This window comes from Oncorhynchus kisutch, unplaced genomic scaffold (assembly GCF_002021735.2).
Source record: "Oncorhynchus kisutch isolate 150728-3 unplaced genomic scaffold, Okis_V2 scaffold2905, whole genome shotgun sequence".
Classification (NCBI taxonomy): domain Eukaryota; kingdom Metazoa; phylum Chordata; class Actinopteri; order Salmoniformes; family Salmonidae; genus Oncorhynchus; species Oncorhynchus kisutch.
In genome coordinates, this window is record NW_022264850.1 from 147,600 (window position 1) to 170,579 (window position 22,980).

General features: G+C 46.2%; 1 protein-coding gene across 2 annotated transcripts; it reads right to left on the bottom strand.

Annotated features, from left to right (window-relative positions):
* Positions 1 to 659: 659 nt before the first annotated feature.
* Positions 660 to 22,720, bottom strand: LOC109883819 (monocarboxylate transporter 4). Of its 2 annotated transcripts, XM_031819971.1 has the most exons (9): positions 22,241 to 22,720; positions 21,792 to 21,879; positions 9,320 to 9,560; positions 8,658 to 8,801; positions 7,897 to 8,033; positions 7,212 to 7,463; positions 5,761 to 5,988; positions 4,927 to 5,107; positions 660 to 4,718 (listed from the first exon to the last, which is right to left on the bottom strand). In XM_031819971.1, exons 3-9 carry the CDS (start codon positions 9,540 to 9,542, stop codon positions 4,207 to 4,209), a joined length of 1,677 nt encoding a protein of 558 aa, XP_031675831.1. In that variant the 5' UTR covers positions 9,543 to 9,560; positions 21,792 to 21,879; positions 22,241 to 22,720; the 3' UTR covers positions 660 to 4,206. The 2 variants fall into 2 exon arrangements, with proteins under 2 accessions (XP_031675831.1, XP_031675830.1); XM_031819970.1 differs by lacking the exons at positions 21,792 to 21,879; positions 22,241 to 22,720 and adding an exon at positions 14,983 to 15,112 and having other exon boundaries at positions 4,067 to 4,718.
* Between the last annotated feature and the right edge of the window lie 260 nt (positions 22,721 to 22,980).

The following is a 22,980-nucleotide window of genomic DNA, read 5'->3' on the forward strand; positions in this document are numbered from 1 at the left end:
GTCAATGTGGAGGCTATATACAGGGGGTACTGGTACAGAGTCAATGTGGAGGCTTTATACAGGTGGTTACGGTACAGAGTCAATGTGGAGGCTATATACAGGGGGTACCGGTACAGAGTCAATGTGGAGGCTATATACAGGTGGTTACGGTACAGAGTCAATGTGGAGGCTATATACAGGGTGTTACGGTACACAGTCAATGTGGAGGCTATATACAGGGGTACTGGTACAGAGTCAATGTGGAGGCTATATACAGGGGGCACCGGTACAGAGTCAATGTGCGGGGGCACAGGTTAGCTGAGGTAATTGAGGTAATATGTACATGTAGGTAGAGTTAATGCACCCTAGTGGGACCCTAGTCCCTCCTGAGTGGCGCAACGATCTAAGGCACTGTGTCACAGTGCTAGAGGCGTCACTACAGACACCTGGTTCGATTCCAGGCTGTATCACAACCGGCTGTGATTGGGAGTCCCATAGGGCGGTGCACAATTGGCCCAGCGTCATCCGGGTTTGGGCCGTCATTGTAAAATAAGAATTTGTTCTTAACTGACCTAGCCTAGTTAAATAAATAAATAAACTTTTGACCAGGGACAATAGTGCACTACATAGGGAACATGGTGCCATTTGGGATGCATCCAAGGTAGACTAATAGCCACACCTCCACGTCAACATCGTCTTTATCTGTTAACATGCAGCACTGAGAAAACAGAACACGCAGTGAACAAGGATATAAATATAGCTTAGCATGAAACGGATATTAGCCTTCCTTAACTAATACTGACATAAAGTATCAATACATCTATCAATACATCTATCAATACATCTATCAATACATCTATCAATACATTTATCAATACATCTATCAATACATCTATCAATACATCTATCAATACATCTATCAATACATCTATCAATACATCTATCAATACATTTATCAATACATCTATCAATACATCTATCAATACATCTATCAATACATCTATCAATACATTTATCAATACATCTATCAATACATTTATCAATACATCTATCAATACATGTATCAATACATCTATCAATACATCTATCAATACATTTATCAATACATCTATCAATACATTTATCAATACATCTATCAATACATCTATCAATACATCTATCAATACATCTATCAATACATTTATCAATACATCTATCAATACATGTATCAATACATTTATCAATACATCTATCAATACATCTATCAATACATTTATCAATACATCTATCAATACATCTATCAATACATCTATCAATACATCTATCAATACATTTATCAATACATTTATCAATACATTTATCAATATATCTATCAATACATGTATCAATACATTTATCAATACATGTATCAATACATGTATCAATACATTTATCAATATATCTATCAATACATGTATCAATACATGTATCAATACATTTATCAATATATCTATCAATACATGTATCAATACATGTATCAATACATGTATCAATACATTTATCAATACATCTATCAATACATTTATCAATACATGTATCAATACATTTTTTAAAGTTCTGTGTTTTTTAGATCTGCATGGGAGGTCGTTGGTTCCTCCGGACTGAATGGTTTCTGTCAGCTAGTTCTGCCAGACTGGTTCCAAATGGAACCCTATTCCCTATATAGTGCACTAGTTTTGAACAGAGCCCTATGGGGACCCTGGTATAAAAAAAAGTAGTGCACTATATAGGGAGTAGAGTTCCATTTGGGACTCACCCAGCATCTACAGATTAAACTGTGAAGTCTAGAAACAGTGTGACCTATTTCTGCCATCGTAGTTAATGTTATGACACTGAAACAAACAGAAACAGGGTACCTCTGTCTGGGTGCCATTAGGGAGGTAACCAGGGGTACTAGTCTGGTGTTCTCATTGGCATCTCTCCGTCTGGGTGCCATTAGGGAGGTAACCAGGGATACTAGTCTGGTGTTCTCATTGGCATCTCTCTGTCTGGGTGCCATTAGGGAGGTAACCAGGGATACTAGTCTGGTGTTCTCATTGGCATCTCTCCGTCTGGGTGCCATTAGGGAGGTAACCAGGGATACTAGTCTGGTGTTCTCATTGGCATCTCTCCGTCTGGGTGCCATTAGGGAGGTAACCAGGGGTACTAGTCTGGTGTTCTCATTGGCATCTCTCCGTCTGGGTGCCATTAGGGAGGTAACCAGGGATACTAGTCTGGTGTTCTCATTGGCATCTCTCCGTCTGGGTGCCATTAGGGAGGTAACCAGGGATACTAGTCTGGTGTTCTCATTGGCATCTCTCTGTCTGGGTGCCATTGGGGAGGTAACCAGGGATACTAGTCTGGTGTTCTCATTGGCATCTCTCTGTCTGGGTGCCATTGGGGAGGTAACCAGGGATACTAGTCTGGTGTTCTCATTGACATCTCTCTGTCTGGGTGCCATTAGGGAGGTAACCAGGGATACTAGTCTGGTGTTCTCATTGGCATCTCTCTGTCTGGGTGCCATTAGGGAGGTAACCAGGGATACTAGTCTGGTGTTCTCATTGGCATCTCTCTGTCTGGGTGCCATTAGGGAGGTAACCAGGGATACTAGTCTGGTGTTCTCATTGGCATCTCTCTGTCTGGGTGCCATTAGGGAGGTAACCAGGGATACTAGTCTGGTGTTCTCATTGGCATCTCTCTGTCTGGGTGCCATTAGGGAGGTAACCAGGGATACTAGTCTGGTGTTCTCATTGGCATCTCTCTGTCTGGGTGCCATTAGGGAGGTAACCAGGGATACTAGTCTGGTGTTCTCATTGGCATCTCTCTGTCTGGGTGCCATTAGGGAGGTAACCAGGGATACTAGTCTGGTGTTCTCATTGGCATCTCTCCGTCTGGGTGCCATTAGGGAGGTAACCAGGGATACTAGTCTGGTGTTCTCATTGGCATCTCTCTGTCTGGGTGCCATTGGGGAGGTAACCAGGGATACTAGTCTGGTGTTCTCATTGGCATCTCTCTGTCTGGGTGCCATTAGGGAGGTAACCAGGGATACTAGTCTGGTGTTCTCATTGACATCTCTCTGTCTGGGTGCCATTAGGGAGGTAACCAGGGATACTAGTCTGGTGTTCTCATTGGCATCTCTCTGTCTGGGTGCCATTAGGGAGGTAACCAGGGATACTAGTCTGGTGTTCTCATTGGCATCTCTCTGTCTGGGTGCCATTAGGGAGGTAACCAGGGATACTAGTCTGGTGTTCTCATTGGCATCTCTCTGTCTGGGTGCCATTAGGGAGGTAACCAGGGATACTAGTCTGGTGTTCTCATTGGCATCTCTCTGTCTGGGTGCCATTAGGGAGGTAACCAGGGATACTAGTCTAGTGTTCTCATTGGCATCTCTCTCTCTCTCTGTGTGTCCTAGTCTAATAAAGTCTACAATCTCTACAAGGTTACAGAGTGAAATTCAACCATTCAACATCACTATACCTTTAAACGTCTGTGCCAAAGCTCCGAGTGAAATGATATGCATAACAGTAGCCAGATATCTATCCATTCATTCCTCATTCTGCCACTCAACGGAATGTTGACTGACAGCGGAATGTTGAATGACAGCGGAATGTTGACTGACAGCGGAATGTTCCACGCTGGGTTTAGTTAAAGTTCCGGAACACTTGTAATGTTGTGTTCCAGAGTAACAGTGGTAGGAAGTGACGGTATTTATTCCACATTGTTACAGACAACAACATGGTGTCTACCATATATCGCCCTGCAGCACTACACACTGGTAGCTTCACAATTCACACGGCAGGGCACAACACTATTAACACGGCTATTCACTTGACATTTATCAGTTTCACTTAACGATTGTGTGTGTGTGTGTGTGTGTGTGTGTGTGTGTGTGTGTGTGTGTGTGTGTGTGTGTGTGTGTGTGTGTGTGTGTGTGTGTGTGTGTGTGTGTGTGTGTGTTATTGTTGTTGATATGGCACACAGCCCACAGAGAACAGCTACACAACATAACAACACAACAACACCTCAACTAGATACAGGAGGATACTGCTAGGACCAGCTGTGTCTTCCCCAGTATGCTTTTCTAAGCACTTTCTTGGCCCACTTCTAAGTACACTTTTTAGTGCCCTTCAAAGTACACTGCGGAGTACAATTCTTAGTGCCCTTTAAAGTGCCCTTGGCAGTGTTTAAGTTTAAAGTCTGTAGTTTGTCCTGTGCCAGGTTCTCTTCCTCCTACAGACGTGTCTCAAAACTGGAGAGCAAGGCACCATTTTGTTCTTCTGGTTCTTTAAGGAAGCTCTCCACTTCTTCTGAGACCACCATTACGCTCTCAGGCCTGATCTCCTCCTTCTTTTTCTCTTCCTCCTTCTTTTTCTCACTGTCTTCCTCGTCCTCCTTTGCTTTCTCAACCGCTTCCTCCTTCATCTCCTTCATCTCCTTCACCTCCTCTTTCTCCTTCATCTCCTTCACCTCCTCTTTCTCCTTCTCCTCTTTCTCCTTCATCTCCTTCACCTCTTTCTCCCCCTTCTCTACTTCCTCCTCCTCTTCCTCAGCAGCAACAGGCTTGTTGAGAAGCTCCATTTCCGCGGAAACCGTTCCGTTCTCCAGTTCCGCAGCGGGTTCCGTGGGCTTCTTCCTGATGAACAGGAAGTTACACGTGGCCAGGACCACGGCGGCGAGGACCACCTCAATTCCTGCCAGCAGGAACACGTACATGTAGTTCTTAGTGGCGTCCAGCAGCCGACCTGAGGAGGGAGAGAGGGAGGGAGGAGGAGGGAGAGAGAGGAGGAGGGAGAGAGAGAGGGAGGAGGAGGGAGAGAGAGAGAGGGAGGAGGAGAGAGATCAGAGGGGAGAGGAAACTGGATAAATTCTCCATTATATTTATCTAACTTTAACCTTAACCCTAACCTAGCCCTAACCCAACCTCCACCTGTTAATCATGTGTGTACTAACCTGCTCCAGGTGGTCCCACCAGCACAGCAATAGCTTCCATGAGCAACACCAGTCCTATAGCGCTGGAGAATTTCTCCGTGCCAACGATCGCCATGAGAACCTCAAACTGTAGCGCCCCGACCATGCCGTAGGAGATCCCGAAGAACACACAGAACACCACCAGAGACGGGTAGTCCTTCGCCTGCAGGTGACATGGAAACCAGATAGTATTTACAGTAAAATGTTACAGTATTTACAGTAGAATTTTACAGTATTTGCAGTAACATTTTACAGTATTTACAGTAACATTTTACAGTATACCATATTTACAGTAACATTTTCCAGTATACCATATTTACAGTAACATTTGACAGTATTTACAGTAACATTTTACAGTATACAGTATTTACAGTAACATTTTACAGTATTTACAGGAACATTTTACAGTATTTACAGTAACATTGTACAGTATACAGTATTTACAGTAACATTGTACAGTATACAGTATTTACAGTAACATTTTACAGTATTTGCAGTAACATTTTACAGTATTTACAGTAACATTGTACAGTATACAGTATTTACAGTAACATTTTACAGTATTTACAGTAACATTGTACAGTATACAGTATTTACAGTAACATTTTACAGTATTTACAGTAACATTTTACAGTATTTACAGGACACCAACAGTAACAGTATTGATACAGTAACAACAGGGATTTTAACAGCACATATGTATAGTTTAGATGCTGTATATATCATTAGTCAATACAACAAACAGAAATGTACACATGACAACCAAATCAACCTCAACAAGCCAACACATTACTGTAATTAAACGCCCAGCCCTACCTGAGATCCCACCAGGTCAGTGCATCCATTAAAGATCATGGCAAAGCTGAACAGGTAAACAACTCTGGGCCTGACCCACTTCAGCCCAGCGATGATGCCACAGGTGGGCCGGGCGAAGATGTCTATGAAGCCGAGGATGGATAGGAGGAGGGCCGACTTGGTGTCTTCGTTGCCCAGCTCTTTGGCATAGCTCACCACGAACACCGGTGGCACAAACAGACCCAGAACCTAGGATCAGATGAACTCTTAACCATGTCAATTTGAAACGAAGGCAGACTATTTCATTGCAGTCAAGTGACATGAATACAAAAAAACAAATTTAAAAACATAGAAGAACTATAGCTTCTACTTTGTAGTTTATTTGTAAATTAATTTTTCTTAGGACTCTGGTCAGGAGTAGTGCACTATATATAGAGAATAGGGTGCCATAGAGCTCTGGTCAGGAGTAGTGCACTATATAGGGAATAGGGTGCCATAGAGCTCTGGTCAGGAGTAGTGCACTATATAGGGAATAGGGTGCCATAGAGCTCTGGTCAGGAGTAGTGCACTATATATATGGAATAGGGTGCCATAGAGCTCTGGTCAGAAGTAGTGCACTATATAGGGAATAGGGTGCCATAGAGCTCTGGTCAGAAGTAGTGCACTATATATATGGAATAGGGTGCCATAGAGCTCTGGTCAGAAGTAGTGCACTATATATAGGGAATTAGGGTGCCATAGAGCTCTGGTCAGGAGTAGTGCACTATATAGGGAATAGGGTGCCATAGAGCTCTGGTCAGGAGTAGTGCACTATGTAGGGAATAGTGTGCCATAAAGCTCTGGTCAGGAGTAGTGCACTATATAGGGAATAGGGTGCCATAGAGCTCTGGTCAGGAGTAGTGCACTATGTAGGGAATAGTGTGCATAGAGCTCTGGTCAGGAGTAGTGCACTATATAGGGAATAGGGTGCCATAGAGCTCTGGTCAGGAGTAGTGCACTATATAGGGAATAGGGTGCCATAGAGCTCTGGTCAGGAGTAGTGCACTATATAGGGAATAGGGTGCCATAGAGCTCTGGTCAGGAGTAGTGCACTATATAGGGAATAGTGTGCCATAGAGCTCTGGTCAGGAGTAGTGCACTATATAGGGAATAGTGTGCCATAGAGCTCTGGTCAGGAGTAGTGCACTATATAGGGAATAGGGTGCATAGAGCTCTGGTCAGGAGTAGTGCACTATGTAGGGAATAGTGTGCATAGAGCTCTGGTCAGGAGTAGTGCACTATGTAGGGAATAGTGTGCCATAAAGCTCTGGTCAGGAGTAGTGCACTATATAGGGAATAGGGTGCCATAGAGCTCTGGTCAGGAGTAGTGCACTATATAGGGAATAGGGTGCCATAGAGCTCTGGTCAGGAGTAGTGCACTATGTAGGGAATAGGATGCCATTTGGGACAGTATTGTTCCTGTTCTGACTCACCATAATAGATGCAGCTATGGTGTAGATCAGGAAACCCCTGTCCTTAAACACACTGAAGTCCAGGAGAGGTTTGGGTTTGGACTGGGTCTTCTCTACCTCCAACTCTTTTCCCTCCTTCTCTACGTCTTCCCGCTGGTGGGGTTTAGGAGGGGCCACTAGGGGCCTCATGAGGGCCGCGCAGGCGCAGCAGTTGAGCAGGAGCCCTCCGAGGATGAGGAAGCCTCCTCTCCAACCGTACTGGTACTGCAACAGCTGGAAGAGACAGCAGGGTTAAGGTCAGGGTTAGGGTCAAAGGTTAGAGGTGTAATGTAGAGGGGAGAGGCAGCAAAGGGTGATGGGGCTCCCAGCAACAGAGTTATAGTTAGGGGTCAGGGGTTAGGGGTGTAGTGTCGTACCTGTCCCAGAGGTGATAAACAGCAGAGGGCTACAGGGCTCCCAGCAGCAGAGTTATGGTTAGGGGTTAGGGTTCAGGGGTTAGGGGTGTAGTGTAGTACCTGTCCCAGAGGTGATAAGCAGAAGAAGGCCACAGGGCTCCCAGCAGCAGAGTTATGGTTAGGGGTTAGGGGTCAGGGGTTAGGGGTGTTGTGTTGTACCTTTCCCAGAGGTGATAAACAGCAGAGGGCCACAGGGCTCCCAGCAGCAGAGTTATGGTTAGGGGTCAGGGATTAGGGGTGTTGTGTTGTACCTGTCCCAGAGGTGATAAGCAGCAGAGGGCCACAGGACTCCCAGCAGCAGCCAGGCCGTTAGCCAGGGGCCTCTTCTCACTGAAGTAGCGATTCAGCATGATCAGAGACGGCTGGAAGTTCAACGCCAGGCCCAGACCTGGAGGACAGGGGGACAGGAGAGGACTGTCAAAGAATTAGGAGACATACAGTATCACAATGACTCCAGTATGGAGGAAGATGTGGACCAACCTGTAATGACTCCAGTAGACAGGTAGATGTGGACCAACCTGTAATGACTCCAGTAGAGAGGTAGATGTGGACCAACCTGTAATGACTCCAGTAGAGACATAGATGTGGACCAACCTGTAATGACTCCAGTAGAGAGGTAGATGTGGACCAACCTGTAATGACTCCAGTAGAGACATAGATGTGGACCAACCTGCAATGACTCCAGTATGGAGGTAGATGTGGACCAACCTGTAATGACTCCAGTAGAGAGGTAGATGTGGACCAACCTGTAATGACTCCAGTAGACAGGTAGATGTGGACCAACCTGTAATGACTCCAATAGACAGGTAGATGTGGACCAACCTGTAATGACTCCAGTAGATAGGTAGATGTGGACCAACCTGTAATGACTCCAGTATGGAGGTAGATGTGGACCAACCTGTAATGACTCCAGTAGACAGGTAGATGTGGACCAACCTGTAATGACTCCAGTAGACAGGTAGATGTGGACCAACCTGTAATGACTCCAGTAAACAGGTAGATGTGGACCAACCTGTAATGACTCCAGTAGAGAGGTAGATGTGGAGGATGCTGGTGGAGAAGGAAGACAGAATCATCCCCAGAGAGGCAAAAAGTCCCCCCACCATCATCACCGGACGACACCCGTAACGATTCACCAACACACTGCACAGAGGACCTGCAGGGAGAGGAACACACACATATTGAATCTGTGTGTCAGTGTGTGTGTTAGACAGTATCTGTGTGTGTGTGTGTGCGTGTGTGTGTGTGTGTTTTGTGTTAGACAGTATCTGTGTGTGTGTGTGTGTGTGCGTGTGTGTGTGTGTTTTGTGTTAGACAGTATCAGTGTACCTGTCTTTTTTATTTTTCTCCCCAACTATCATCCAATTGGTAGTTACAGTCTTGTCTCATCGCTGCAACTCCCGTACAGACTGGGGAGAGGCGAAGGTCGAGAGCCGTGCGTCCTCCGAAACACAACCCAACCAACCTGCACTGCTTCTTGACACAATGCCCACTGAACCCGGAAGCCAGTCGCACCAACGTGTCGGAGGAAACACCGAACACCTGGCGACCGTGTCAGCGTGCATTGCGCCCGGCCCACCCAGAATCTCTAGTGGCACAACGATGCAGTGTCTTAGACCACCGCACCACTCGGGTACCTGCCTGTGTGTGTGTGTGTGTGTGTACATCCTCTACCTGTGCCGTACAGCATAGCCAGCAGTATAGATGAGATCCATGCTGTGTCGCTGTACCCCACGTCGAACTCTCTGATCAGCTCCTTGAAGAACACGCTGACAGCCTTGGGGAAGGCGTAGGAGAACCCAGTGATGACGAAACAGCCGGACAGCACAGCCCAGCCCCACCCCCCGTCTGGTGCCTTCACCCCCCCAGGTCCCTCGTCCACCACCGCACCTCCCATGGTCCTCTAACTTTGGATCTGAGAGGAGAAAGAGGAGGGGGTGGGTTATGGTATAGATAACTCTGGGGGGGGGGGGGGGATAGTCCTGACCGGGACTCGAACCCAGGTCCAGCATCTGTCAACCCAACACCTTAGCTGTTACACCAAGAGATCCAAAGCTCTTGACGAGGTTGCTAGGTGTTGGGATTAGTCCTGACCGGGACTCGAACCCAGGTCCAGCGTCTGTCAACCCAACACCTTAGCTGTTACACCAAGAGATCCAAAGCTCTTGACGAGGTTGCTAGGTGTTGGGAATAAAGGTCGCTACAATAGAAATAGAAGTCATAGAACGTGCATAATCAGCGTAGATCTATCATTGTATATCGGTAGTAACACAGCTGCCTATCTGTATCCTAAGCCCAGTAACCATGTTGTCATTGCCTTAATTATTACTGTTGAATTTTATTTCTCCTTTATTTAACCACGCAAGTCAGTTAAAGAACAAATTATTATTTACAATGACAGCCTACACCAGCCAAACCCGGGACGACGCTGGGCCAAACCCGGGACGACGCTGGGCCAAACCCGGGACGACGCTGGGCCAAACCCGGGACGACGCTGGGCCAAACCCAGACGACGCTGGGCCAAACCCGGGACGACGCTGGGCCAAACCCGGGACGACGCTGGGCCAAACCCGGGACGACGCTGGGCCAATTGTACACCGCCCTATGGGACTCCCAATCACGGCCGGTTGTGATACAGCCTGGATTCGAACCAGGGTGTCTGTAGTGACGCCTCAAGCACTGAGATGCAGTGCCTTAGACCGCTGCACCACTCGGGAGCCCCTAGATTAATAAATGTTGTGGAATAAATGATATATTGATTAAATGACATATTGATTAAATGATATATTGATTAAATGACATATTGATTAAATGATATATTGATTAAATGACATATTGATTAAATGATATATTGATTAAATGACATATTGATTAAATGATATATTGATTAAATGACATATTGATTAAATGACATATTGATTAAATTACATATTGATTAAATTACATATTGATTAAATGACATATTGATGAACAGAATTGCATGAAGTGACTTGGCCTTGGTCTGTATTCATTGTGCAACAGCAGGTTGGAATACGGTCAGCAACAATGATTTAAACCAGACTGCAATGTTCAATATAAACACAATCCATTATTTACTCTCCGTATCCCGGCCAGGTGACCTTGCACACCTGGAGGACACTACAGTATTGCAATCATCTTTGCTGTGTGTGTACTTTCAGAAATATATTCTGCTTCCCCCCATATACACACAGTCTGTAATAATCACACTCACCACCACCATCACAATATATTAGATTTACAAACATAGCTACAGGAGGCTGACTGAGTAATGGCTAGCCATGGCTCCATGGAGAGCCGTAATGGACTCTGGAGATTTACAGTTTCACTTCAGCAATGGAGAAAGCAATGGGTTTTAGTGCCACCGCCACACATCAGCAACCATGGCAGGCCCCCCCCCCCAGGCCAAGCATTCTCTGAGGGATATTTATGACCTAGACACCATCGATACAGAGAGCTAGCCACACACACACGCACACACACACACACACACACACACAGGAAGGAGTTATCTGTGCTGCAGTTTCTCAGAAATAATGGATTTAACTTCCGTAAACACAATGGGGCTATTCTGATATGCTTGAGGCTGGCTTTAATCAAATATTCTCAATGCCAGATCCTTTAAAACACTTGACAGGATTTTTCCTATAATAGGTTGTTAGTGGCACTGTTAATATACTAATGAGCTTTATGAGATCTATGTCTGGTGTGTCTAGTCTATAGAGGTCGGTAGTAGATCTATGTCTGGTGTGTCTAGTCTATAGAGGTCGGTAGTAGATCTATGTCTGGTGTGTCTAGTCTATAGAGGTTGTTAGTGGCACTGTTAATATACTAATGAGCTTTATGAGATCTATGTCTGGTGTGTCTAGTCTATAGAGGTTGGTAGTAGATCTATGTCTGGTGTGTCTAGTCTATAGAGGTTGGTAGTAGATCTATGTCTGGTGTGTCTAGTCTATAGAGGTTGGTAGTAGATCTATGTCTGGTGTGTCTAGTCTATAGAGGTTGGTAGTAGATCTATGTCTGGTGTGTCTAGTCTATAGAGGTTGGTAGTAGATCTATGTCTGGTGTGTCTAGTCTATAGAGGTTGGTAGTAGATCTATGTCTGGTGTGTCTAGTCTAGCAGTGGGCCTATAGCCTAACTGACACCTGTTGTAGCCCAATTAGCGCTTATAACCTAATACAGGCCGTCATTGAAAATAAGAATTTGTTCTTAACTGACTTGCCTAGTAAAATAAAGGTAAAAAAAAAAAAAAAATATGATCCTGCGCGAGAACGAATCCGTTAGAGAAGAAGGAAAGAGTTAGGAAAGAGGAAAGAGTGCCTCCCACTGGCCCTTCAACACCACTTTCAGAAGCATCTGGTCTCCCATCCAGGGACGAACACTGCTTAGCTCCGTGATTGAGAGTCCCATAGGGCGGCACACAACGGGCCCAGCGGTTGGGCCAGGGGTAGGCCGTCATTGGAAATAAGAATGTGTAAAAACATCTGGGGTCGCTCTCCTTTCCCGCGAAATCCTTGGAATGTCTTCACGTGGACAAGTTTAAAGCCAAAACTCCAAGTTCGATTAATTCTCTGGAGCGCAGCTTTAAAGGGAAGGATTGACGGTGACACAGTTCTGTTTCCATCTTGAAGAAAGACTGATACTGAGAACCCAAACAAATACATTCCCCTTTAAGACCCGACATATAGGCCTATCTCATAAATAGACCTGCTACCATAGCCCACTGTACATGGCCTATGTTGTGCGGGCATAACGGTCCTTTGAATACCTAACCTACAGCAAATATAGTATTATAAAAACAGCAGTATTAACAAATGTTTTTATTTGAATGTCCAAAAACTTATGAGCTTTTTAAGACAAGACGTCGACTGCGCTCGGAATGTCTTATAGAGATACGGTGCGCGCATCACTAACGGTTATGGAAAGCCAAAAGCTATAAGGGGGTTGTCACTAGTTACCACAGCCACAAAGTCAAAATTGGCTGACTGCGGTTGTCAGTTGGAAGATGTTTCCTCCGACACATTGGTGCTGCTGGCTTCCGAGTTAAGCGGGCAGTGTGTCGAGAAGCAGTGCGGCTTGGCAGGGCTGTGTTTCAGACGCATGGCTCTCGACCCTCGCTTCTACCGAGTCGGTAGGGTAGTTGCAGAGATGAGACAAGATCGTAACTACCAATTGGATTTCACGAAATTGGGGCGAAAAAAAGGGTAAAGTAAAAAATAAATAATAATGGAAAAAATATATATATATATTGAACCACATCAACTTTCCCATCATTATTATCATCACTTCACAGAACTCTCCTTTAACAGAAAACTCTGAGGTGAACGCAGCCCGCCGCCGTCAATGAGTGAACCCTCCGATGTCACTGTTTGACGTTTATGTTGTTGTTAGGGTCTCTGCTTTATAAAGTGTGATCGTGTGCATAAGCTAACAGGGTCTGTGGTCTGTGGGTCATTCACCGGACAGGACAGAGATGGATTCGCTGACCACAATTACCTAGCAACGCGGTACAGCAAGTCAGCCTGTGTTGGTGCGTCTGGAACGTGACCAGCGTGCTGAATCGATCAATGATTTATAACAACGTGCTATGGGGATCATGGATGATATACTCTCTCTCTCTCTCTCTCTCTCTCTTTCTCTCTCTCTCCCTCTCTCTCTCCCCCCTCTCTCTCCCCCCCCCCCCTCTCTCTCTCTCTCTCCCTCTCTCTCTCTCCCTCTCTCCCCCCCCCCCCCCCCCCCCTCTCTCCCTCTCTCTCTCTCTCTCTCACACACAGTATTGCGCAGTTAACCTTGTGGGGACATACAACTCAGTCCCATTCAAAATCCTAAAATCCCAAAATCCTTAACCCCTAACCGTAACCCAAAAACATAACCTTAACCCTAATCCTAACCCTAGCTCCTAACCCGAACCATACAACTAACCATAGCTCCTAACCCTAAACCTAATTCTAACACTAATTCTAACCTTAACCCTAAACCCCACAGAAATAGCATTTGACCACGTGGGGACCAACAAAATGTACCCAGTTGGTCAAATGTTTGTTTGTCTACTATTCTTGTGGGGACTTCTGGTATATTTAAACACTTCCAAACACACACACACACACCTGGTCCCTGAGAGATGTGGAGTGAGAATACATGGTTTCAGCTTCGCAAGGTATTGTTACATCAGCTGAGCAACTCTGCGCAGATGCTAATGTGGGCACCCGGCAGAGGAACCACATAGATAGACTCTTCAAATAGTGAGAGATCCAACGAGATGACGATTGACGTGAAAGTAAAAGCACATTACAGGTGCGCGCGTTCACCGTGAAATATGATGGTGCGCTCAAAATAGAGTTTGGCATCTCCAAACTCACAGACACATAACACGGACCTGGTATGATGTCGATAGACTACTTCATGTTCTTTTCATCCCACATAGCTTGTTGGGGGACAGGGGACCCTAGAACTGGGCTAGAGATAGGCCTACTACAGTATAGAGATTTCCCGGAGCTATGTCATCTAGGCTACGTCACTACAGTCGCCCCACTCTGCGATGATGCGCAAAGTTCCATCTGAGCGTTGGTTTTGGCGCATAGCCTACATGTTTATCCCGTTGTTAACTGGACCGTTGTAAAATGTAAAATATATTAAGCCTACGTGTAACCAAAAACAGACTTACCGAAGCTACAGGTTGATATTTGAGCCTCTCAGCGGTTGTGATAGACATCGTACATTTTATGATGTTGATGGCGACACGCTGTTCGGAGAAGAGAGGAACCTGTTGTTACACCCCCCAACCGGTGCCCAGTATGCCGTGGCCGGTGTCACGACTATAGCGCACACCCAGCTGAATGAATGGCCTGTCACTTATTATAAGGGTTATTAATAACGGATTTATAATATACTATTTTTGGGCAATAATAAAATGCCATGCCCTGATGCCTACTTATAAAATAATAGAAATAGACACATTCTTAAAAGGTAATATACTAAAAAATAATCATTTCATAATCTCTCATCCATCCATCCCATTCTCTCTGTCATAATGACATATTTTTGATAGTCTCCATCGTTACATAGCCTCAGTTACTCAACCGACCTTCCAGACAGTCAGCAACAGCATGGTTGGTTCCCAATTCCATACAAAATAACTACATCCCATTGTGGCAGCTGAGGAGGATTTCTCACTCCCATCATCATCATCATCATCATCATCATCACCATAACAGATAATAACCAAATCATCGTGTCATCGTTATCCTGTTGTCCCTCTGCCCCTCTTCCAACAATGATTTCCTTTACAGCCTATAATGACAGTGATAGTGGTACGTACCTTAGGGATGCTCTGCTCGCGGATCTCAGAACGGTCTGTATGCTATCCTGGTCGCTCTCTCTGCCACCTTGTACTGTTCTATCACGTTCACTCCGGCACGTATGAGAACTGCGACGTCAGCGAAGTGGAAAAAAAAGGAAACTCCCCCACTTACTCACCACTACAGGGATAGTACAGGGTCCTAGTGTCGGCAGCGTTTAGAGTGACAGCCCGTTTCCGGTTTGGCGGTTGGTGACGCAACAGTGACTGTAACTGATGTATTCATTTCCTTTTCTATTTCCTGCATTTTTAAAGCATTTTTGTTCCACTTATGGTCTCATAATAGGTCAATTAACAGATATTTTTTAGAGCTGGGATGCTTGGAGGAAACATACAGTGGCATCTCTGTGTGTGTGTGTGTGTGTTTGTGTGTGTGTGTTTGTGTGTGTGTTTGTGTGTGTGTGTTTGTGTGTGTGTGTGTGTGTTTGTGTGTGTGTTTGTGTGTGTTTGTGTGTGTGTGTGTTTGTGTGTGTGTGTGTTTGTGTGTGTGTGTTTGTGTGTGTGCGTGTGTTTGTGTGTGTTTGTTTGTGTGTGTGTGTGTGTTTGTGTGTGTGTGTGTTGTGTGTGTGTGTTTGTGTGTGTGTGTGTCTGTGTGTGTGCGTCTGTGTGTGTGTGCATGTGTGTGTGTGTGTGTGGAGTCATGACACCATCATGGGCAGCATGTCACAAGATTGTGAATAGCTGGATGCTGTGTGGAAACGTAAAGGACATAATGAGTGAAACACCTGGAGATGCCAGCCAGTCTGTACCTCTCAACCTAGCCTGGGTGCCAGTCAATCTGTACCTCTCAACCTAGCCTGGGTGCCAGCCAGTCTGTACCTCTCAACCTAGCCTGGGTGCCAGTCAATCTGTACCTCTCAACCTAGCCTGGGTGCCAGTCAGTCTGTACCTCTCAACCTAGCCTGGGTGCCAGTCAGTCTGTACCTCTCAACCTAGCCTGGGTGCCAGTCAGTCTGTACCTCTCAACCTAGCCTGGGTGCCAGTCAGTCTGTACCTCTCAACCTAGCCTGGGTGCCAGTCAGTCTGTACCTCTAAACTTAGCCTGGGTGCCAGTGTTTGGCTTGACAAAGACAGCAAAGGAGTTGGCAAGAACACAAAATTGGATCATAATTTGGAAATTGTGCCAATTTCATATCCGTTGCTTTTCAGGACCCTTTTCATTGACCTTAGTCTAACTCTGTAAACACCATCACCAAGCTTTTTAAATCAGTCCAACCGCTTTCAATCACCACATGAATGTAGTATTGTAAGTGGTCTGAGAGAGCTGTCTAGGAATGGACGGGCGCCTGCCAAACGGATCTCTTGGCTCACAGCACTATAGCTATTTGACTCTACTCTCTATCAATATCTATGACGTGCTGACACTACCACTACTACTCTACCAGCCTGGTCTCATAGACTAGACGTAAAATAGTCAACATAAAGCCGAGACGTTCAAATCAGTATGATATGTTCCGTTTAGTATGGCTACTTAAGACAAAACACAAGAGTAGAGTAGTTGGGAGGGATGGAGGGGTGGGAATATAACGCAAAAAGTTTGTGAGTTTGAATCTCATCCCAGACAACTTTAGCATTTTAGCTAATTAGTAACTTTTTCAACGAGTTACAACTTTTTATATACTTTGCAACTACTTAGCATCTGAGCTAACCCTTCCCCTAAACCCTAACCTTAAACCCTTTCACCTAACTCCTAATCTTAACCCTAACCCCTAACCTAGTTAATGTTAGCCACCTAGCTAGAATTCGTAACGTATTGGCAAATCGGTAAATTATTGTGCGTTTTGAAAATGATTTTATTGTGTAACATATTGTATGTTTTGTAAAATTGTAACATATGAATTGTAATTCGTAACATATCATACTAAATGGGTGATGGACATTCACAAATTAGTACATACCATCCAAAACATAACATATCATACTAAACGGAGCGTCTCAGATTTACGTAAAGAATATTGCGAAGTGCTCTTGAGACCAGGTTGACTCTACACTACTCTCTATCAATATCTATGACATGCTGATACCCATAGTACTACTCTCACTCCATCACACTATGGAACCATTAGGTCAGACTCAGAGGACAGAGGGAACTGGGGTGACGCCAGACCAGAGGGAACTCTGATGATGCTATTAGGACTGGGTACTAGTCAAAAAATGTAAGACTACTGCATATGCTGTAGTCTAACACAACACAACACAACACATTGGCACATTACGGTGTATTTTATCAAGGGCTCTGTCTGTGGTCTCTTATCCACTGACCCCATAAAGAAGGCCTGAGGACATCATGTGTATCGATCACAGCTGCTGTCGAAACAGAGAGCTCAACCGGGGAACTGTAGCTGAGTGAACAGCATGCTGGGAGATGGAGTCACATGGTGGAAGAATTCAGCGATGTCATTACCTAGAATTCCCTGAATAGTTTGTTTCCGGTCTAGGTTAGTTGTGTAAGTAATGCTGTTTCCATCATCGTTGATGAGTGTTTTCATAAGTAAACAGGAACAAACACTACAGGCCAAACTATTTCCATAACAACCTCTCTTTTGTCTAGGTAAACATGATGATCAGTTACGCACACACATGCACACACACACACACACACACACACACACACACACACACACACACACACACACACACACACACACACACACACACACACACACACACACACACACACACACACAGCCTCTACATGTTATCACTGCCAGGTTAGGAAGGGGACCCTGGGGGGCCTCTACATGTTATCACTGCCAGGTTAGGAAGGGGACCCTGGGGGGCCTCTACATGTTATCACTGCCAGGTTAGGAAGGGGACCCTGGGGGGTCTCTACATGTTTTCACTGCTAGGTTAGGAAGGGGACCCTGGGGGGTCTCTACATGTTATCACTGCTAGGTTAGGAAGGGGACCCTGGGGGGTCTCTACATGTTTTCTCTGCCAGATTAGGAAGGGGACCTTGGGGGTCTCTACATGTTTTCACTGCTATGTTAGGAAGGGGACCCTGGGGGGCCTCTACATGTTATCACTGCCAGGTTAGGAAGGGGACCCTGGGGGGCCTCTACATGTTATCACTGCCAGGTTAGGAAGGGGACCCTGGGGGGCCTCTACATGTTATCACTGCCAGGTTAGGAAGGGGACCCTGGGGGGCCTCTACATGTTTTCACTGCCAGGTTAGGAAGGGGATCCTGGGGGGTCTCTACATGTTATCACTGCCAGGTTAGGAAGGGGACCCTGGGGGTCTCTACATGTTTTCTCTGCTAGGTTATGCAGTGTGTGTGTGTGTGTGTGTGTCTGCAGGTGTGTCTGTGTGTGTGCGTCTGTGTGTGTGTGTGTATAGATGCTGGGGGATGTGGTTTGGCTATTTGTGTTTACGTGTGTATTCGTGGTTCTATGTGTGTGTGGTTATACGTGTGTATTCGTGGTTCTATGAATGTGTCGGTACACAAAGTGTTGCTTGTTGAACCAATAAAAGGAACCCGTAAGAAAACCCCCACAGTATTTGTATAACTCATAACAGTATGAAGCAACCCTTGAGAGCACACGTGTCAGTAATATGGACTCAGTATAGACAGTTACGTGTAGAGTTCTATAAGAAAAAGTCCTTATAAAAGCCCTTTTGTATAACAGCATGATGCAAACACTCTGTAATGGAACAGGAACGAGGGATGGGAGTGAAAATCTTCAGAGGATGAATAGAGGAATCAGGTGTTTTATTTCACTGACGTTACACATACCTGTCCTGTTTGAATAAACCAGGGGGAGTGGCCTGGTCTCTGACAGGAACGAACCTGTCCTGTTTGAATAAACCAGGGGGAGTGGCCTGGTCTCTGACAGGAATGAACCTGTCCTGTTTGAATAAACCAGGGGGAGTGGCCTGGTCTCTGACAGGAACGAACCTGTCCTGTTTGAATAAACCAGGGGGAGTGGCCTGGTCTCTGACAGGAACGAACCTGTCCTGTTTGAATAAACCAGGGGGAGTGGCCTGGTCTCTGACAGGAACGAACCTGTCCTGTTTGAATAAACCAGGGGGAGTGGCCTGGTCTCTGACAGGAACGAACCTGTCCTGTTTGAATAAACCAGGGGGAGTGGCCTGGTCTCTGACAGGAACGAACCTGTCCTGTTTGAATAAACCAGGGGGAGTGGCCTGGTCTCTGACAGGAACGAACCTGTCCTGTTTGAATAAACCAGGGGGAGTGGCTTGGTCTCTGACAGGAACGAACCTGTCCTGTTTGAATAAACAGGGGGAGTGGCCTGGTCTCTGACAGGAACGAACCTGTCCTGTTTGAATAAACCAGGGGGAGTGGCTTGGTCTCTGACAGGAACAAACCTGTCCTGTTTGAATAAACCAGGGGGAGTGGCCTGGTCTCTGACAGGAACGAACCTGTCCTGTTTGAATAAACCAGGGGGAGTGGCCTGGTCTCTGACAGGAACGAACCTGTCCTGTTTGAATAAACAGGGGGAGTGGCCTGGACTCTGACAGGAACGAACCTGTCCTGTTTGAATAAACAGGGGGAGTGGCCTGGTCTCTGACAGGAACGAACCTGTCCTGTTTGAATAAACCAGGGGGAGTGGCCTGGTCTCTGACAGGAACGAACCTGTCCTGTTTGAATAAACAGGGGGAGTTGCCTGGTCTCTGACAGGAACGAACCTGTCCTGTTTGAATAAACAGGGGGAGTGGCCTGGTCTCTGACAGGAACGAACCTGTCCTGTTTGAATAAACAGGGGGAGTGGCCTGGTCTCTGACAGGAACGAACCTGTCCTGTTTGAATAAACAGGGGGAGTGGCCTGGTCTCTGACAGGAACGAACCTGTCCTGTTTGAATAAACCAGGGGGAGTGGCCTGGTCTCTGACTGGAACGAACCTGTCCTGTTTGAATAAACCAGGGGGAGTGGCTTGGTCTCTGACAGGAACAAACCTGTCTTGTTTGAATAAACCAGGGGGAGTGGCCTGGTCTCTGACAGGAACGAACCTGTCCTGTTTGAATAAACCAGGGGGAGTGGCCTGGTCTCTGACAGGAACGAACCTGTCCTGTTTGAATAAACCAGGGGGAGTGGCCTGGTCTCTGACAGGAATGAACCTGTCCTGTTTGAATAAACCAGGGGGAGTGGCCTGGTCTCTGACAGGAACGAACCTGTCCTGTTTGAATAAACCAGGGGGAGTGGCCTGGTCTCTGACAGGAACGAACCTGTCCTGTTTAAATAAACCAGAGGGAGTGGCCTGGTCTCTGACAGGAACGAACCTGTCCTGTTTGAATAAACAGGGGGAGTGGCCTGGTCTCTGACAGGAACGAACCTGTCCTGTTTGAATAAACCAGGGGGAGTGGCCTGGTCTCTGACAGGAACGAACCTGTCCTGTTTGAATAAACAGGGGGAGTGGCCTGGTCTCTGACAGGAACGAACCTGTCCTGTTTGAATAATCCAGGGGGAGTGGCCTGGTCTCTGACAGGAACGAACCTGTCCTGTTTGAATAAACCAGGGGGAGTGGCCTGGTCTCTGACAGGAACGAACCTGTCCTGTTTGAATAAACCAGGGGGAGTGGCCTGGTCTCTGACAGGAACGAACCTGTCCTGTTTGAATAAACCAGGGGGTGTGGCTTGGTCTCTGACAGGAACGAACCTGTCCTGTTTGAATAAACCAGGGGGAGTGGCCTGGTCTCTGACAGGAACGAACCTGTCCTGTTTGAATAAACCAGGGGGAGTGGCCTGGTCTCTGACAGGAACGAACCTGTCCTGTTTGAATAAACCAGGGGGAGTGGCCTGGTCTCTGACAGGAACGAACCTGTCCTGTTTGAATAAACCAGGGGGAGTGGCCTGGTCTCTGACAGGAACGAACCTGTCCTGTTTGAATAAACAGGGGGAGTGGCCTGGTCTCTGACAGGAACGAACCTGTCCTGTTTGAATAAACCAGAGGGAGTGGCCTGGTCTCTGACAGGAACGAACCTGTCCTGTTTGAATAATCCAGGGGGAGTGGCCTGGTCTCTGACAGGAACGAACCTGTCCTGTTTGAATAAACCAGGGGGAGTGGCCTGGTCTCTGACAGGAACGAACCTGTCCTGTTTGAATAAACCAGGGGGAGTGGCCTGGTCTCTGACAGGAACGAACCTGTCCTGTTTGAATAAACCAGGGGGAGTGGCCTGGTCTCTGACAGGAACGAACCTGTCCTGTTTGAATAAACCAGGGGGAGTGGCCTGGTCTCTGACAGGAACGAACCTGTCCTGTTTGAATAAACCAGGGGGAGTGGCCTGGTCTCTGACAGGAACGAACCTGTCCTGTTTGAATAAACCAGGGGGAGTGGCCTGGTCTCTGACAGGAACGAACCTGTCCTGTTTGAATAATCCAGGGGGAGTGGCTTGGTCTCTGACAGGAACGAACCTTTTCCTCTCAGAGTGGAGCGGATGGTACTGAGTCCCAAATGGCACCTTATTCCCTATATAGTGCACTACCAAGTGGCCCTTGTCAAAACAAAAGTAGTGCACTATAAGGGAACAGGTGATGTATCCAACTACATTAGCGACAAGTAATAACCTGTTAGAACCTGCTAGATCTGCTTCCTAGGGTGTGACAATGTCCTCTTCTGAATGCTGCAAGGCATTTTATGAAATACATTGTCATCATCTGACCTGTGTCTCCACCCCATTACAGAACTGGCATCTATGGCAATGACTGGATTATTCCCGGCAGGTTCTGTGTCCTAACTGTAAGCTGAGCCTTGGACTGTCAACCCGAACTCTGGGACTTACTCTTGTGTCAGACGCCTCCTCCCATTACTAACCTGGGACCACATGACAGAGGAAGTCATTGTTGGTGTGGTGCTGGTGTGGGCCCAATACACGGTCTGCATTCAAAATGGCATCCTATTCCTGATAAGGGGAGCAGAGAATAGCCTTGTCAAAAGTAGTGCACTATATTGGGTATAGATGGTCATTTGGAACAGAGCCAATGTCAATAGAACACACCTCTCCATAGTCAAATGACCCCAGACAGATAAAGACGGTCTGTACTTCCTGTAACTGACTGTGGTATAATTACACAACTAGTGTTCCTTTGTATCTACACAATATCTATGGGTGGTTAGCCGGACACAGGTTAAGCCAAGTCCTGGACTGAATCTCTATCAGAAATGATTCTTAGTCCAGAACTAGGTTTAATCTGTTTCTGGGAAACTCCCCCTTACAGTATTTGACTCTCTGTACAGTATTATATACAGGATACCTCACAAACCTTGAGAAACGCAAACAGCCAAGCCGGAACCCATAGCCATGGCTACGTCCATATTTTATTCTGTTACATACTTGACATACTTCCCAGACCTGCCGTGAGCTATTGATTCTCCATCCTGGTCAGTGACCTGCAGTATTTACTGAGTTATTGATTCTCCATCCTGGTCAGTGACCTGCAGTATTTAATGAGTTATTGATTCTCCATCCTGGTCAGTGACCTGCAGTATTTAATGAGTTATTGATTCTCCATCCTGGTCAGTGACCTGCAGTATTTACTGAGTTATTGATTCTCCATCCTGGTCAGTGAGATACAGTATTTACTGAGTTATTGATTCTCCATCCTGGTCAGTGACCTGCAGTATTTACTGAGTTATTGATTCTCCATCCTGGTCAGTGAGATACAGTATTTACTGAGTTATTGATTCTCCATCCTGGTCAGTGACCTGCAGTATTTACTGAGTTATTGATTCTCCATCCTGGTCAGTGAGATGCAGCTGTGTCTAGCTCCGTCAGAGACGTGTGGTGTGAGGACTATTTCCTGTCAATTTGTGGGGACTATTTCCTGTTGATTTGTGAGGACTATTTCCTTTCTGGTGACATCCTGCCTAACAACACACGCACGCACACACACACACACACACACACACACACACACACACACACACACACACACACACACACACGCACACGCACACGCACACACACACACACACACACACACACACACACACACACACACAC

What these genes read in the sequence shown, in the direction of transcription:
- LOC109883819 (XM_031819971.1), bottom strand. Translation starts at nt 9,542, where the DNA reads ATGGGAGGTGCGGTGGTGGACGAGGGACCTGGGGGGGTGAAGGCACCA. An exon ending in GGCTATGCTGTACGGCACAG is followed by an intron (nt 8,802 to 9,319) that starts GTAGAGGATGTA and finishes CTCTCCCTGCAG; the next exon opens with GTCCTCTGTGCAGTGTGTTG. An exon ending in CTGACCTGGTGGGATCTCAG is followed by an intron (nt 5,108 to 5,760) that starts GTAGGGCTGGGC and finishes TGTCACCTGCAG; the next exon opens with GCGAAGGACTACCCGTCTCT.